The sequence below is a fragment of the Dryobates pubescens genome, chromosome 2 (genome assembly GCF_014839835.1).
Source record: "Dryobates pubescens isolate bDryPub1 chromosome 2, bDryPub1.pri, whole genome shotgun sequence".
Taxonomy (NCBI): Eukaryota; Metazoa; Chordata; class Aves; order Piciformes; family Picidae; genus Dryobates; species Dryobates pubescens.
The window spans coordinates 13,535,472-13,552,250 of record NC_071613.1 but is presented as its reverse complement, the minus strand read 5'-3'; the positions used below and the strand labels follow the sequence as shown (position 1 = coordinate 13,552,250).

Sequence of the window (16,779 nt, the reverse complement as noted above, 5' to 3'; positions counted from 1 at the left end):
AGTTCTTAAACTGTCAATAAGAAAACTGCCATCAAACATACTTAAACTGCATTGTCCTAGCTTTAAATGGCAAAGTTTATACATAATTCAAAGTAGATTCTGCTTCAAAGGGCTTAACTGAAGCTATATATATATATATTCCTTTAACTTCTGAAGCACTGAGGGCAAGACCACATATAGCACTGCTGGGCAAGTTAAACAAAAGTTCTGAACTATTCAAGACAATAAAAAGGGCTTAGTAAAATACCACCATGAATCACTATTTGAAAACAAGCCAACAGCTAATTTGGAGCAGACTAATATTATTTCAAGATCCTTCACGAGTCTAAAACCATTAAGTCTTTTTTCTTCTCTTTGTAATTACAGTGAAATTAATAGATATGTTCTGGGATTTAAACGATGAGTAGAGCAGTTACCAGCATTTTTACTGGCAAAAAAATAAAGAGGTTCCTTCCTCAGAAATATTTGATTTCAAAGCTGTTTTTCTTCCACTTCCCAGTTGAATGGAGCAATGCAAGGTCACGGTCACATCTTGTATGTCTCTGACAGACAGGAAATTAACATGAACCAAGAAATCACAACATACACACAAGAAAGACTCCATCCCATGATACCAAGGAGAGCGAGAGAGATGTACAGAGCACCTATTTTCATTCAAGGGATTTCTCCACAAGGGCTGAAATCCATGTTCTTACAGGCATTAACGATTGACATGAAGCATACGTTAGCTTGCCTCTGGAGCAGAGAGCCTTCAGACTGTCATATATCACACTTCAAGTGGTACATGCTTCAGCCCTCCTTCCTGTGCAGATGTAAGAGTTTGTGAATGCAAGTCACCAGGGGAGTTCATTTTTGCTCTCAGAAAAATCTCCTTTGACCAGAGAGCTTTCCTGAAAATAGACTACAATCCTTAACAAATCCTCCAAATTCTTAGCCTGACTATGGGGACAAACACTAGTTTTTAACCTTTCTACATATTTCATCTCTTGCAGCAAATGAAAATATTGTTACTTGAACAATTCTGTTCTACATTTCATTCCCAAAACGCATTTCAGTGCTGAGCTGGTGTTCTGGTGCCTGTGAATTTAAGTTACTTTGAAGGTCGAGTTTGAAATGATATAAAACAAGTTCACACAACATTCAACACAATTAAAAGATATAAAAGGATTTAGTAAGCAACTGCACAAAGAAAGCTTCTCAGACAATACTGACACAGAGGAAAAACTGTACATACATACCAAAATCACATTTTATCTCCTGAGATTAGATTTGTTTTGCTTGCTCAGTAATGCACAAGGAAAAGAGGAGAGAAGAGGGAAAAGAGGAGGGAAGAGGGAAAAGAGGAGGGAAGAGGGAAAAGAGGAGGGAAGAGGGAAAAGAGGAGGGAAGAGGGAAAAGAGGAGGGAAGAGGGAAAAGAGGAGGGAAGAGGGAAAAGAGGAGGGAAGAGGGAAAAGAGGAGGGAAGAGGGAAAAGAGGAGGGAAGAGGGAAAAGAGGAGGGAAGAGGGAAAAGAGGAGGGAAGAGGGAAAAGAGGAGGGAAGAGGGAAAAGAGGAGGGAAGAGGGAAAAGAGGAGGGAAGAGGGAAAAGAGGAGGGAAGAGGGAAAAGAGGAGGGAAGAGGGAAAAGAGGAGGGAAGAGGGAAAAGAGGAGGGAAGAGGGAAAAGAGGAGGGAAGAGGGAAAAGAGGAGGGAAGAGGGAAAAGAGGAGGGAAGAGGGAAAAGAGGAGGGAAGAGGGAAAAGAGGAGGGAAGAGGGAAAAGAGGAGGGAAGAGGGAAAAGAGGAGGGAAGAGGGAAAAGAGGAGGGAAGAGGGAAAAGAGGAGGGAAGAGGGAAAAGAGGAGGAAAGGCATTCTTGTCCCAGCTCTGTGCAAGACTTGTAGAAAGTGCAGCATGCTGTTTGCATAGCTGACAGTGAATAGTAATTATCACAAGAACAGTAAATGAATTAATAAAGCCAGAATAAACATCTTAAAGTGTCACACTTGGGGGATAATGTAAGAGCACCCAAGGCTAGTGGAGAGGTGTCCTTGCCCTGTGGCAGGGAGGTTGCAGTAAATGATCTCTGAGGTCCTTTCCAACCTAAGCCATTCTACAATTCTATGCTAGGATTAAAAATTAATAAGATGAGCAAAAGTGATTGAGTGCAGCTCAAATTATGGACTGCCATGTTTCTGAGACAGAAAAAGAACAAGGTCATTTGCTTGGTCATCGGGAGATATCTTGCCTCACACTTGGACTCCGGTTCACAAGGATGCATGAGAGGGCTACACATTCCCTTTCCTTTCCTCAACTACATTAAAATCCCCAAGTGTCACAGAGCTGTTAATCATAGAATCAATAAGGTTGGAAGAGACCTCAAAGATCATCAAGTCCAACCTGTCACCCAAGACCTCATGACTACTAAACCATGAAAGAGAGCATCTAGTTCGCAGCTCTCCTGTGCTTTCAGCCCCTTCACTCTGGGAAGCCACTGAATAAAGAATTCCTATTCAGCATGGAACAAATGGCTTAAAGGAGAGTAGAGCCAGAATCCATATTGTTTCCATACCAATTAGCAACAGGCAGGAACTCCTGATCTGCAGTATGGACCAAGACATTTGCAACATCCTGGACTAAATGATGGTAGCAACTTTTGCTATTTAGCTGCTGAAGGTTGATAAATAGTTTCAGAAATAGGCTTGAAAAACGTGACCATCTGGAAGGCTGGGCCCAAGTTAACTGGGTGAACTCAGTTAAGTCTGGCCCGCTCACTAGTGGTGTCCCCCAGGGTTCAGTAGTGGGGCCTGCCCTCTTTAGTATCCTTATGAATTATCTGGATGTGGGGACTGAGTGCAGGTGACACCAACCTGGGTGGCTGTGGCAATCTGCTGGAGGGTAGGGAAGCTTTACAGAGGGATCTGGATAGGTCAGATCAGTGCACCAAGGCTAAATGCCAGGTCCTCCACTTGGGTCATAACCACCCTATGGTAAGTTACTGACTTGGGGGTGTGTGTTTAGAAAGCTGCAGCTTGGAGAGGCACCTGGGAGTACTGGTTGATAGTTGACTGAACATGAGTCAGCAGAGTGCCCATGTGGCCAAGAAAGCCAACGGCATCCTTGAGTTTACTAGAAACACTGTGGCCAGAAGGAAGAGGGAGGTGATTGTCCCCCTGTACTCAGCATTGGTGAGGCCACACCTCAAATACTATGCTCAGTTCTGGGCCCTGCACTACAAGAAGAATGTTGAGGTGCTGGACCACTTCCAGAGAAGGGCAAGGAGGCTGGTGGAGGGCTATCAAATATTGTAAGGGTCTGCCCAGGGCAGCCTGTGCATCTGACATGGTTTAGTGTTGACCCTTCAGTGGTGGATCAAGGGTTGGACTGCATGATCATTGATCTCTCTTCCAACCAGATATATTCTAGGAGTCTGTGACCCAAAAGATTTCTCTTTCTTCTTCTTTTTTTCCTTTATAAGATACTTTTTTCAGTCTTCCCAGGGGAAGGGAGTAAGTTTATTTGATTGGTTTGTGATAGAGTATATGCATATGGATTTTATACAAAAGGTTGCAGCACACATGTCCTATTCAAAGCAAAAACTAAAGGATCTTTTGATGCATGAAACACAACAGAAGCTAACAGCTTTCAAAATAAAAGCAGTTGGAGGGGTAGAAAACACTTTGTTTAAAAAATTCCATGTAGGAGTTCCTGTGAATAGTTAAAAGTTGCTGAAATGAGAAGAGTTGAAAATATTGTCTATGCATGCATACACATAATCAGCTCTGCAAGCCTGCAGAATGTACGAGATAACAATGATCCTTCTCCTGGAATCAAGCAGAGAGCTGTTTCACAATAAAGTCTTGTTATTCAGATTGGTATTTGGCAAACAGTCCCTTGGTTTTTGGAAAGAAAAAACAAAATACAACCACCAACCAAAAGCTTTTTATTTCTTTCTGCTTCTAACCTTTATGCCAAGTAACTAGAAGGAGAGTATAAAATATGTAAGAGCTAGCTCCAAGTGTTCTACCCTCACTTCACAGTTTTTTTTTAATAGATACACTTTTAATTAATACTTTTAAAAGGATAAGTATTCAGGTCTATCTGCAATACTGTTTAAACAGTGTGTGGCACAGAATTCTGACGTACAGCAGAGCTCAGAATCCCAAACCACCACATAAATCTCCAATGCCAAAACAGTTCAAAAGAAGGTTTAAATCTAACTGAACAGAAGATGTGCAGTGAGCCTGGAGATAAGAAAGCTCTACCAGTTTCCTGACTCTGCAGTACTGTGGGGTTTGCCTTTCTTAGAATGTGAATTGGTCTAGCAAGCAAAAACTTTGAATCCACCTATTCAAACTATCCAAGCTGGCAGGGGACGAGGAGCAATTCACATATGTCCCAAAAGTTGGTGAGGGGTTTGGAACATAAGCCCTACGAGGAGCGGCTGAGGGAGCTGGGGTTGCTTAGCCTGGAGGAGACTCAGGGGTGACCTTATTAATCTCTACAACTACCTGAAGGGAGGTTGTAGACAGACGGATGTTGGTCTCTTCTCCCAGGCAAGCAGTACCAGAACAAGAGGACACAGTCTCAGGCTGCGCCAGGGGAGGTTCAGGCTGGATGTTAGAAAAAAGTTCTATACAGAAAGAGTGATTGCACATTGGAATGGGCTGCCTGGGGAGGTGGAGTCGCCATCACTGGAGGTTTTCAGGAGAAGACTTGATGGGGTGCTTGGTGCTGTGGGTTAGTTGCTTGGGCGGTGTTGGATTGGTTGATGGGTTGGACGCGATGATCTTGAAGGTCTCTTCCAACCTGGTTTATTCTATGTATTCTATTCTATGTATTCTATGTAAACTCAGAACTTCAGCCAGCTAATGATTCTGTGAGGCTTTAAACTGATTTTATTCTCGTGTTCCAGCTTCAGATAACTGCATGATGATAGAGAGGATCATCCCATGTGTCCTTTTATCCTGTCTTTAACCGGAGATAATTGTGATGCTTTTCAGAACCGTTCTCTTTAGTCATCTGCGCCAGCCAAAAGCATTGACATTATAGTCATGAGATGTAAATAATGGTAGGTGATATAGAGCAGGCCTAGTCCATGCAAAGAGTACTTGTATCAATTTATTGGGTCAATATTGCAGAAGTGCAAGCACAGAGGCCACCTGGAATGATTTCCTTAGCAGCAGAACTATCAGTTCTTTCAGTTCCCTGACCTCTCCCTACCTCACCTTTTGTCTCCAGTCCGTAGATTCAAGTTTTCTAGTATACTTGGGTGCAATAAGAAGAGGGAGGTTCTCTTCCCACTCTATTCAGCCCTAGTTAGACCACATCTGGAATACAGTTATGGGCCCTCTAGTTCAAGAGGAGGACAGGGAACTGTTGGAGAGAGGTCAGTGGTGGGCTGTGAGGATGATTACAGGACAGGAGTATACCTCTTACAAGGAAAGACAGAGACCTGGGGCTAAGTCTGGAGAAGAGAAGGCTGAGAGGGGATCTTATCAATGTCTGCAAATATCACCTGAAGGGTATGCGTCAGGAGGATGGAGCCAGTCTCTTTTCAGTGACACCCAGTATCACAGTATAACTAAGGTTGGAAGAGACCCCAAGGATCATCAAGTCCAACCTGTCCCAACAGACCTCACAACTAGACCATGGCACCAAGTGCCACGTCCAATCTCCCCTTGAACACCTTCAGGGACGGTGACTCCACCACCTCCCTGGGCAGCACATTCCAAAGACGAACGACTCGCTCACTGGAAAACTTTTTCCTCACCTCGAGTCTAAACCTCCCCTGGCACAGCTTGAGACTGTGTCCCCTTGTTCTGGTGCTGGTTGCCTGGGAGAAGAGACCAACCCCTTCCTGTCTACAACCACCTTTCAGGTAGTTGTAGAGGGCAATGAGGTCACCCCTGATCCTTCTCTTCTCCAGTGATAGGATAAGAGGCAATAGACAATCACAGGAAATTCCATCTCCACATGAGAAAAAATATTTTTACTGTGAGGGTGCCAGAGAGGTTGTGGAGTCTCCATCTCTAAAAATCTTCAAAGCCCATCTGGACATGTTCCTGTAGGACCTGCCCTAAGTGGCCGGACTCCATCTCTGGAGGTCACTTCTAATCCCTGCCATTCTATGGTTTTAATTGCAGAAGAGACTCCAAAAGAGCTGGCATCAAGATTAGCAAGGATATAGGTAGCTTTTAAATGGGGTCTTCCCTATAAGAAGGTCTCATACAAGTCTGAAAGGAGCAATTCAATTTGGTACCAGAAAAAGCAGCACTTACTTTCCACAACCCTGAGATGACTTTCTGAATGCACATTTTCCCCTCTTCTGCTCCTATTTACATGCAGAAACTCCCACAGAAACAACACATTTTGAAAAATACCAGGAACATTTTAAAGGGTATTCTAGTTTGTTATACATACATATATTTTAGTGTAGTGTTTAGATCTGGTAGAAGATGCAACCCTTCATTATTCATTTGACCCTGCTTTCATCCCAACTAAACATGCTGCTGCGCTGCATAGTTTTACTCTTCCCTAGGGACTCCTAACTCAGTGCTTCCACTTGTCAAGCACCAGCCTTTATGCTTCTTCCACCTCCTCAGATTTAAGAGCATTACTTGGTTATTCCTCCTCATTTCTACTGTCTGCTTGATGAAGGTTGCTGATGATTACAGAAGCAGATGGCAGCAAAGGAGGGGCAGTAACTACCCACCTTCAAGTGGCTCTAAGCCCCACAGGTTTCTTCAGATACCTGAGTGCATTTAGACAAAAATTTACTTCAACACAAGTCCTCAAAAGGGGAAGGGTTGAAAAAGATCTTCCAATAGTACCTGAAAAGAACTAATTATATCCATGCTCCAAACAGGTATGCTTATAAACTGTTTGTCAAAAAGCAAATCAAGTCCTGAAACCACTGCACTCTGATATGGAAGGAAAGCTTGAATTTCCCAGGAGGTGTTGGTGTGATCAAGATACTGTACCCACTAATAAAAAACAAATAAAAAGTATCAAAATGTTTGAATGAGCTACTTCTTAAACATGTACACAAAACCACACAAAAAACTTGGGCTCAAGATCTTCCAACCTCAGAAAAACATCTTAAAGTCACTGGAATCATTACAGTTGTACTTCACCTACTTTCACAGCGGAATTTTTCCACCACCATCGTGTTGTAAAGCACCAGCCACTGAAAGAGAGACTGTTTACAAGGGTCTGCGGTGATAGGATGAGGGGCAATGGCTTCAAACTAGAGAAGAGTAGACTGGATGTTAGGAACAAGTTCTTTATCACGAGGGTAGTGGAACACTGGAACAGGTTGTCCAGAGAGGTGTTTGGGGCCCCATCCCTGGAGATACTCCAAGTGATACTTGAGAGGGTTCTGGGCAGCCTGATCTAGTTGAGGATGACTCTGCTTACTGCAGAGGGGGTTGGACTAGACCTTTGCAGGTTCCTTGAAAGCCAGCCCATTCTATGAATCTATGAAAGTATTTGCTTTTATGCTACAAGCATTATTCACCACTCTAAAAATTTACCAGCTGCCCAGCCATTTCGGTTGTGGTGTGTAAATGACACTTCAATGTCATTCAGTTTAAACCTCAAAGCTGAACACACTACAAAATTCCAGATCCAGCCCAGCTTTTAAGAAGATAGGACAAATGTGGCATTACTTCAATCTGTCTTCTTTATACACTCCAATCTGCAATGATATACCAGAGCTGCATTCCTTTAATATTAGCTCACTGGCGAACGTTAAGCCTTGGGCTTCGAGACCTGACAAAACCTGTCCTGCTGAAACAATTGGTTACCTGCCCAGAGCTGTGAGCATTAGCAATACAGTTTGTAAAAAGTGTTCATCTCCCCCTATCTAATCATATCTTTTTTTCCCTCTCCCTTCATTCCTGACAATATTTGAATGCATTCTTTGTAAACACAAAGAAGCAAAACAAAAGCTAACTTGCCTGTGTGCTGAAGTTCATTAATGTGTCCTATGAGAACCTGCATTTTAAGTAACCCTGTCAAAACATGCATATGTTATAAAGCTGGATGACTGCCAATGAGCCTTGCAAGGAAAAGTCTCTGGAGAAGAAACTGTTTTGCAGATTATAGGCTCAAAATGTAATAAAGTGTGGAACAGAGATCATGTTAAAATATCACACACCTCAGCATTGCTCTTCTGTGTACAGAAAGTTATCTGAGCGTATGAAAAATGAACGCACATAGAACTGCAGAACTGTTTTGGTTGGAAAAGACCTCTAAGATCGAGTCCAACCTTCAACATAAGGCCACAATGGCCAATAAACCATGTCCCAAAGTGCCATGTCCACATGTTTCTTGAACACCTCCATGGATGGTGACTCCACAGCTTCCCTGGGCAGCCTGTTCCAATGCCTGACCACTCTTCCCATAAAGGAATTTTTCCTAATATCCAACCTAAATCTCCCCTGGCACAAATTCCACACTATCACCAAGGTTGGAAGAGACCTCAAAGATCATAGAGCCACAAACCTGATGACTAGACCATGGCACCAAGTGCCACATCCAATCCCCTCTTGAACACCTCCAGGGACGGTGACTCCACCACCTCCCTGGCCAGCACATTCCAATGACGAACGACTCTCTCAGTGAAGAACTTTCTCCTCACCTCCAGCCTAAACTTTCCCTGGTGCAGCTTGAGATTGTGTCCTCCTGTTCTGGTGCTGGTTGCTAGAGAGAAAAGACCAACCCCTTCCTGGCTACAACCACCTTTCAGGTAGTTGTACAGAGCAATGAGGTCTCCCCTGAGCCTCCTTCTTCTCCAGGCTAAACAACCCCAGCTCCCTCAGCCTCTCCTCATAGGGCTTGTGCTCAAGGCCTCTCCCCAGCCTTGTTACCCTTCTCTGGGCACACTTCAGCAATATCTATCACCTGCAACACTTATCACCTATTCTCTTTAGCACTGTAAATTAACTACCAGGGAGACAATTTGCTTTTTCCTGACCTTATATCCATCTACCTGTAAGGCTGCATCCAGTTGCTCCCTGTTTTTAAGCAACTGTCAACATCTGTATTAAAAGTGGCCTCTCAGTAGGATATACCAGGTTGACAATGCAATGGGAGGCCACCACATTTAGACTCATGTTGTGGATTATTCAGAGAGGAAAGAAGTTTTTGGTTCCACACTAATACCACAAGTGATACAGTTTGACATATGCACTGTCCATTAATGCAGCCATGGCCAGTTTAGGGAGTTAAACTGTGCATGAGAAGTCCATCATGGCATGGGACCTGAGTCCTATTTACCAAACAGACCTAAGAGAACAGGCAACAGCAATCAGAAGCTAGCTGGCTTTTAGATGGACTCATTTGATTTGCTGGCCTATGAGGCATATTGCAACCGTATTGTTGCTGAGAAAAATCCAGTTGCCTTAGCAGGAAGCAAGCCCAGAAGAGGAACTAATCGATAGGGATATGTCAAGTATGCTAAGGCATATAGTTGAGTAAATCAGTACAGGTGCTTTAAAGGTCAGATTTGTATCCTTATTTTGACTGCTAACAGCAAGACAAACTTATAATGAATCATTACTTATCATTCATGTACATTTATGTACAGATGTACACCATGGTAAGGAAGGGCATGATGAAAAGAAAGCCTCTTGATTCAACATCCCAATCAGAGTCCTTCAAACAAAGCCCTAGTATTTGTGAAGTGCTATGGAAAATACTGCTTTCCAGTATCTGGAAGAACTTTTCATTGTTACTTTTTCTAGACTAAGAACAGAAACAGATTGTGGATCACATTTGCTCCCTTCCTGAAGGCTGTGGAATACAGACGAAGTTGAACAGTGCTGCTGCACAGAGAGAAAAATCAGGAAATTAGTGCACCCACTCTGACAGCTTGCAGAGGATGAGTGACTTGATGCTGTAGTGGTTCAAACTTCTGCATACGCCTTTGCAAACACAATTGTACAAAGGTTTTCATCTTCATTTAAGAGTTAAACAAGGGGAGGCTTGCAAAAACAGTTTGTTTGTAAGCAGTTCCAACAACTAGGATTTTTTTCCTTTTGTAAAATGAATAATTGGCAAAGAAAAGCTGATTTTTACTTTATATTACTAGCCTTATTTTCATCTGCTTTCGCCTTCAGGAATAAAGCTTTACTCACTTTGATTTTTTCCACATTACACATTTGTCCCAATCTGATGTTTTCTGAAGTTTAAAATTAGTTCCTACATTTCATCGGGGCAGAATCATTATACCTTACTGAGTAATACTTGCAACTCCAAGTATTTGAGCAGGGATCCAGATGTTGGATGGCAGTGAGATGGGTAGCTCTTATTACTCCACTGAAAACACATCCAGTTTGGCCCAATTGCAAGTCAGGAGGGACTCCTGCAATTTGCCCAGGAGCTGCAGGCTGTAGAAGATCTTCCCCATGGCTGCTGCTCATTGCAGCTGAGACTACTGTAGTGGAACTCCAAAGCTAACAAAGAGGCGAGTTCATACTAAGTGGAGGATAGAAAGGATTATAACCTGGAACAATCAAAAATTTCTCAATCCAAGCACAGCTTTGAAGCTTTGCAGATACATACACTGGGGAAACTCACTGAACCAGCTGATCTGACAAAGAAAAAACACCCAGCACACTTAGGAATAGTATTTTTTTCCAATGCATCTTTTTGAGGAGGTATGGATTTTGATTAGACTGTGCACACCAGCTCTTTCAGTGTTTTCTTACCTATCTCTGCATTGCTTCACACAATACAGGTGTATACTGTGTCTTCTGAAAGAGCTTCCAAACAATCCCCAAGAAAGGAAAATCAGCCTTTTTTTTCCCCCCTAGAAAGAGCTAATTCATGTCAGGAAAACTAGGAAAGCACCCCAGGAAAACTAGGAGTGGGGGAAAAAAAAAAGTGGGCAATACATTGAAGATTAACTTGTAAAAACACTGGGGAAGAAATTTGCTTCACCTTCATTTTAGATCTTCTGTTTTCCTAAGGAAAAAAATTGGTTATGGAAAAGGTTATCCATACTGAGAGCCAACAACCAGCACAATCTGCTTACCTTATCCTGGCTATATGTTGCTGCACAGGCTGATGCTGAAAATGGTCAGGCCACTGATGGTGAAGGCAGAAGGATGGGGAGGGCTGAAGACAGCAGGCAGGCTGATATATGGGGGTGTGTTTTTGGCAAACAGATGCTGAATACTCAGTATGTGGCTGCATGCAGCACGAAGTCATAGGAGATGATGCTGAGCTGCCAACCACCGGATGACATTCTTGCTTGTTATTATGGCTATTTAAAGAATGGTGGTATGGACACGGGTGGCAGCACTGCGACAACATCTGCTGAGTTCTTTGGTTGTCTAAAGGCAGAAAGGATGGTTTGATTGTACCATTAAGTTGCAGGCAGCCATTTGGACTTGCTTTTGCTCTTGGTGTTTCCTTGGATGGGAGCTGTTGGACCACGACATCTCCCTCATTAGCCGTGACAATACCTGGGCCAGTAGCGTTCGACAAGATGCTGCCGTTGCTCAGAACCACGGAGTTGCTGACATTGCTCATAGCCATGCTCCAAGTTCGTGGCAGACACCTGCTGACCCTGCAGAAACAAATAAAGCAAAGTTTACAGAGCTGTGTTGTTTTCAGAGGCCCATAAAGAACTTTATATTCAAATGAGTAGAGCTCTTCTCACATCTGCATCTTTCACAACACAGGCAAAGGATTCACATGCACGTTGCCAGGAACATTCTGAAGCTGTTTAACAAAAAGTTGAGCAAAGTTATGTAGATGCTCAGTGATTAAACCAAAAGCTAATCCAAATGGACAGACATTTGACAGGCTCTGGGTCACAGCTAACAAGCAATGCTTGAGATGCACAGGAACAAGACAGTTGTGCACCAGGCTGAATAATGGCCCCTATTTATGAAAACAGAGTTTGCTGTAAAGCCTGCAATCATCCACACCTTGCACAGTGATTTGCCTGTGTGCCTTGAAATCCCCCAGGAGACAGCACCACACAATAAGTAATCGTTAAGGTGCTGTTTTCTGTAATCTCCTTTCCTGCCTCCAATTTCTACTGGAAATGAAGCAAATTCCTATTTTTGAAGAAACTCCTTTAAAATGCCTTATTTAAATAAATCATAGAATCAATAAGGTTGGAAAAGACCTCAAAGATCAAGTCCAACCTGTCACCCAAGACCTCATGACTACTAAACCACGGCACCAAGTGCCATGTCCAATCCCCTCTTGAACACCTCCAGGGACTGTGACTCCACCGCCTCCCTGGGCAGCACATTCAAATCAAACCACTTCGGCAGACATCAGTCCACATTTCCGGATGGTAAATTAGGTCTTTAGCAGAAGCTCAAGATGAACTGTTAGGAATACTAAAAACATAGAATACAACCACGTTTCCCCCAAATTTAGGGGGAAAAAACCAAAAACAACCTAGGATCCAATTACTGCTGACTGAAAAGCTCATGCTTCCCAGTGACAGGTATTGCAATGGCAGTTAAGAAATGCACTGTGCTGTAAATAATAGTAAAGCTCTTTTTCCAAAGTCTTGTCTTTTTCAAGCAAAATGTAAATAAGTGAAGACTATTAACGCTGGAAAGGTGACTGAGGAGCTTGGCTCAAAATCAAGACTTGTCTCTGAGGTGCTCACAGCAGCCAATTTCCCCCATGTTAACTATAATCACCTTTTAATAAGATCTGAAAGCAAGTTGGAGATGACTATTCTGATAAATAACATGAAAGGTCAAACATCACACTCAGATAAGAAATTGTTTCCCAAGTTACATGGCAGGGGAGGGAGGAGGAGGAAGGAGAAAGAGGAAGAAATTAGTGCACTAATTATGTACTATCTAGAAGAATGAATCAAGCCTTGCTTAAAAAACAGCATCAGTTAATTACAACTGCTTTGGCTAACAATGCTACCCTTGTAATACGGAATTTCATCAACAACATTCCAAGCAGAATTTGCCAAGCTTGCACTATAGGCACTGAACTTTGCAGAAAGACACAACATACAGATAAGTGAGGAAGTTTAACTCATTTTCTTCCTGGATACCTTTTGCTGAGTGCTCAGAGAGCTAAGCCTGCCCAGCTCGCTGAGCTATTTAATTGCCTGAATGCTAATTCTCAGCAGAGTGTTTTGCCGAGTGGAATGCTACCCCTGGCAGCCCCCCCAAGCAGCACCTCCCCTAGACATGGCTAAATCCTTCACTTCTCAAACAAAAATTAATCCTCTGCTATTTGTTCTAGATCATGTGCAGAGCCAGATGCCCTGGGAAATCACTTCAATTTAGATAACTGCTCAGAACAGAAGACAATGCTGCTCCACAAGCGTATTTTTTCCAGCCTCCAATTCCACACATTCCTGCTGGGTACCCCCGCCCCGGCCCAGGCAAGTCAAGCCCACGGAGGACATTCTGCCAAACACAGAGAGGAAATTCAAGTGGCTGGCTAACCTTGATTTCAGTCTGAAGAGACACATTAGTGAAGCGAAATACTGCAATCCTGTTTGAGCAGGCTGGATTTTCTCTTGCACTGCAGGCAGCTTCAAAGCCTGCTGAAGTGGACAGAACGAGAGCTGGACGTCAAGGCAGAGCAAGCTCCTCCTGAGGCATCTGGCAGCATTTGAGGAATTTTTGGCTGCTTATTTTCACATTGGCCCACAGAAGAGGCTGTATGGTGGGGTTGCTACATTTCCATGCCTAAGGTAGTTTGACATATTCGTATCATCACCTGAAACTGCTGTACGTTGATCAAAGTTACAGATTCACAGATTGCATTGGGTGGGAAGGGACCCTCAAATGTCATGTTGTCCAAGCCCCCTGCAGTGAGCAGGGATACCTCCAACTAGATCAGGCTTCCCAGGGCCACAACAAGTCACAGAATCAATAAGGTTGGAAGAGACCTCAAGGATCATCAAGTCCAACCTGTCACCCAACACCTCATGACTACTAAGCCATGGCATCACGTGCCACATCCAATCCCCTCTTGAACACCTCCAGGGATGGTGACTCCACCACCTCCCTGGGCAGCACATTCCAACAGCTAACAACTCTGTGAAGAACTTTCTCCTCACCTCCAGCCTAAACCTCCCCTGGTGAAGCTTGAGACTGTGTCCTCTTGTTCTGGTGCTGGTTGCCTGGGAGGAGAGACCAACCCTCTCCTGGCTACAACCTCCCTTCAGGTAGTTGTAGAGAGCAATAAGGTCTCCCCTGAGACTCCTCTTCTCCAGGCTAAGCAATCCCAGCTCCCTCAGCCTCACCTTGCAGGGCTTGTGCTCGAGGCCTCTCCCCAGCCTGATCATGAATGTCTCCAGGAACAGGGCCTCAAACATCCCTACGCAACCTGTTTCAGTATTTCAGTGCTCTCATTGTGAAGAGCCTCCAGCTTAAATCTACCTCACTCCAGCTTAAAACCATTGCCCCTCTCCTGTAACTACTGTCCCACAGACTACTACTGTAACTGAAAATAAGGTATGGAGATGTTGCAAACACACAGCCCTTCAAGAAGACAAATGCACCATCCTTTTGCTTTAAATCTCAGGACATCTGCAGCATACAGCAATTGAGATAACACAGCATAATTTTTAGTAGCCATTTCAAATCACTTTATAAATGAAACCACAAATTTATATTCAAGGCACATGCATGCCAAACAGCTCACACCCACAGCATCACAGAATGCCAGGCTGGAAGGAACCACAAGGAACATGTGGTCCAACCTTTCTGGGTGATAGTGTGGTTGAAATAAGATAGCCCAGCACCCTGTCAAGCTCAGTTTTAAAACTGTCCAGTGTAGAGGAATCCACTGCTTCCCTTGAGAGCTCATTCCAGTGTCTAACTGTTCTCAGACACACAGACAGGCTTGGGCCCCTCATTAATACTGACACAGGAATTATAACTTTTGTTCCAGACAGCCTAGAATTCTGGAAGAAATGCTTTACTTTCAACAGCTATAACATCTACCTGCATGCCTTTCAGTTTAAATACAATCTTCAGAAGAACTCTTCAGAAACCAGTAAATTCAAAGAAAAAAAGCCAAAGAGAATCCCCATCATCAGTACCATACCATACAGTTCTGCTTTTGTTCTCCTGGTTATTCCTTAGCTATCTCAAGATAGAAATGTTTTAACAGACAGAAAGACTTGGCTTTTCTTCCTAAGCCTTGAGAAACTGCTGAGTTATGTCCATTTTCATGGAGTCTTTGAGCAAGGCAATGGAACTACCTGCTTACCTTTTAGCTCTTTCAATGTCAAAGTAAGTCTGCTTTGCATGTTTAAGGCAGCCAGCTGATTAAGTATTTTATTCAGTCACAGCTAAGAAGAACTAGGACTCAAACCAATTCTCCAGAATATGAGTCGGGCTGTAGGTTTTCATCTGGTTTGATAACTTTGTTTTTTTCACCAAATGTGAGATGGTTGATGTCAGTTGACAAGTCTAATGTTATCTGAGCTTAGCTTCACTCATGTTTGTGGGTATTAAAAATTACATATTATGGTACTTCCTTTATATTATGCTCTACACAAGCAACTGCAACTACACTGACAGCAAAACTTCACCTGCAGCTGTTACAATATATCTTCTATGGTGATATCCTTGTCTCCCTGCTGTATTTTGTCTCTTCTGCCACAACTACAGCGACTGGCAAGTTACTAAGTGATGTAATAACAGCCCAAGGAAACAGTTAAGTGAAAGGATGTGCAAATAAGCCAGTTAAAAATGCAAGAAGCACAGTAAGATGATAGCAATACATGGACATAAGAAATTAAAGAACATGCTCATCCTGAAAAGAAATCTAGATATAATCTTTGAAAGCACAGTGTGAGAATTCTGACTGAATTCTTGCAGTGCTCAAGTTTATTTTTGCTGTATTCCTCAATCTGCTTCAAGATTTGGCATTCTCCAACAGGCTCGGGTTTTCAGACTTACACCAATTTGTATCTAAATGCTTTGAAGCAGTGGACAGGGAGTATGAATAATGAGGCTGTAGATAATAAACATCTTAATATAGGCAGCCCTACTTAGCAGGAACCAAGAATCATTAAGGTTGAAAAGGACTTCTAAGGTCATCAAGTCCAATCTTCTACCCAACAACTCCGTGACCACTAAACCATGTCCTAAAGTGCCACATCTACTTGCTTTTTGAACACCTTCAGGGAGTGTGACTCCACCATCTCCCTCTCCCTGGGCAGCCTGTTCCAACACCTGACCACTCTGTCAGTGAAGAAATTCTCCCTAATATCTAATCTAAGCTTCTCCTGGTGCAGCTTGAGGCCATTTCCTTTTGTCCTGCTGTTAGTTACTTGCAGATTAAGTACAATCAGAAAAAGAGTTAACCTACCTGTTTAATATGTTGCACCAGAATCCACCTCTCTAGCTGGATACAAGATATTTCAAACATCAACATCTATGAAGAAATTTCATCAACTGGACTGCTAAGGCAAGAAACCCAGAATAATCTTTAAATCCTGCATGCTTGACAACAATAACTGCTAAGAAAGCACTTCAGCCATGCAGTCCAGAACAACAGCTTAGAAGAGTGTCCTAACTGGGAACTAGACAGTCTGTAGATGCAATGTTACTTAGTGACAGTTTTATGGAGTAATCCCTCTATTATTTGTGGAGTTAACAATGAACACAGCTTACCCAGCAGACATCTGCCATCTGCACTGCAAGCCCTTCAGGAAATAAAGTAATGTTGTACCACACTGCAACTATGTAGGATTTGTTGTTGCCTAAGCAGTGTGTTCTTTGTAGCCTTGGATTAAGTTCACCTGTTCCTTTGGCTACATCTGAAAGACTTTTTCTTTGCT

The 16,779-nt window shown here is 43.1% G+C and overlaps 1 protein-coding gene across 1 annotated transcript in view; it reads right to left on the bottom strand.

The window, feature by feature from the left end:
- The window catches only part of DISP1 (dispatched RND transporter family member 1), a 100,586-nt gene that overhangs the window by 26,647 nt on the left and 57,160 nt on the right, over window positions 1–16,779 (bottom strand). Inside the window, exon 2 of the mRNA XM_054170314.1 lies at window positions 11,017–11,553. Coding sequence (XP_054026289.1) covers window positions 11,017–11,522 — 506 coding nt within the window. The 5' untranslated portion in view covers window positions 11,523–11,553. The remainder of the gene's footprint in view (window positions 1–11,016; window positions 11,554–16,779) is intronic.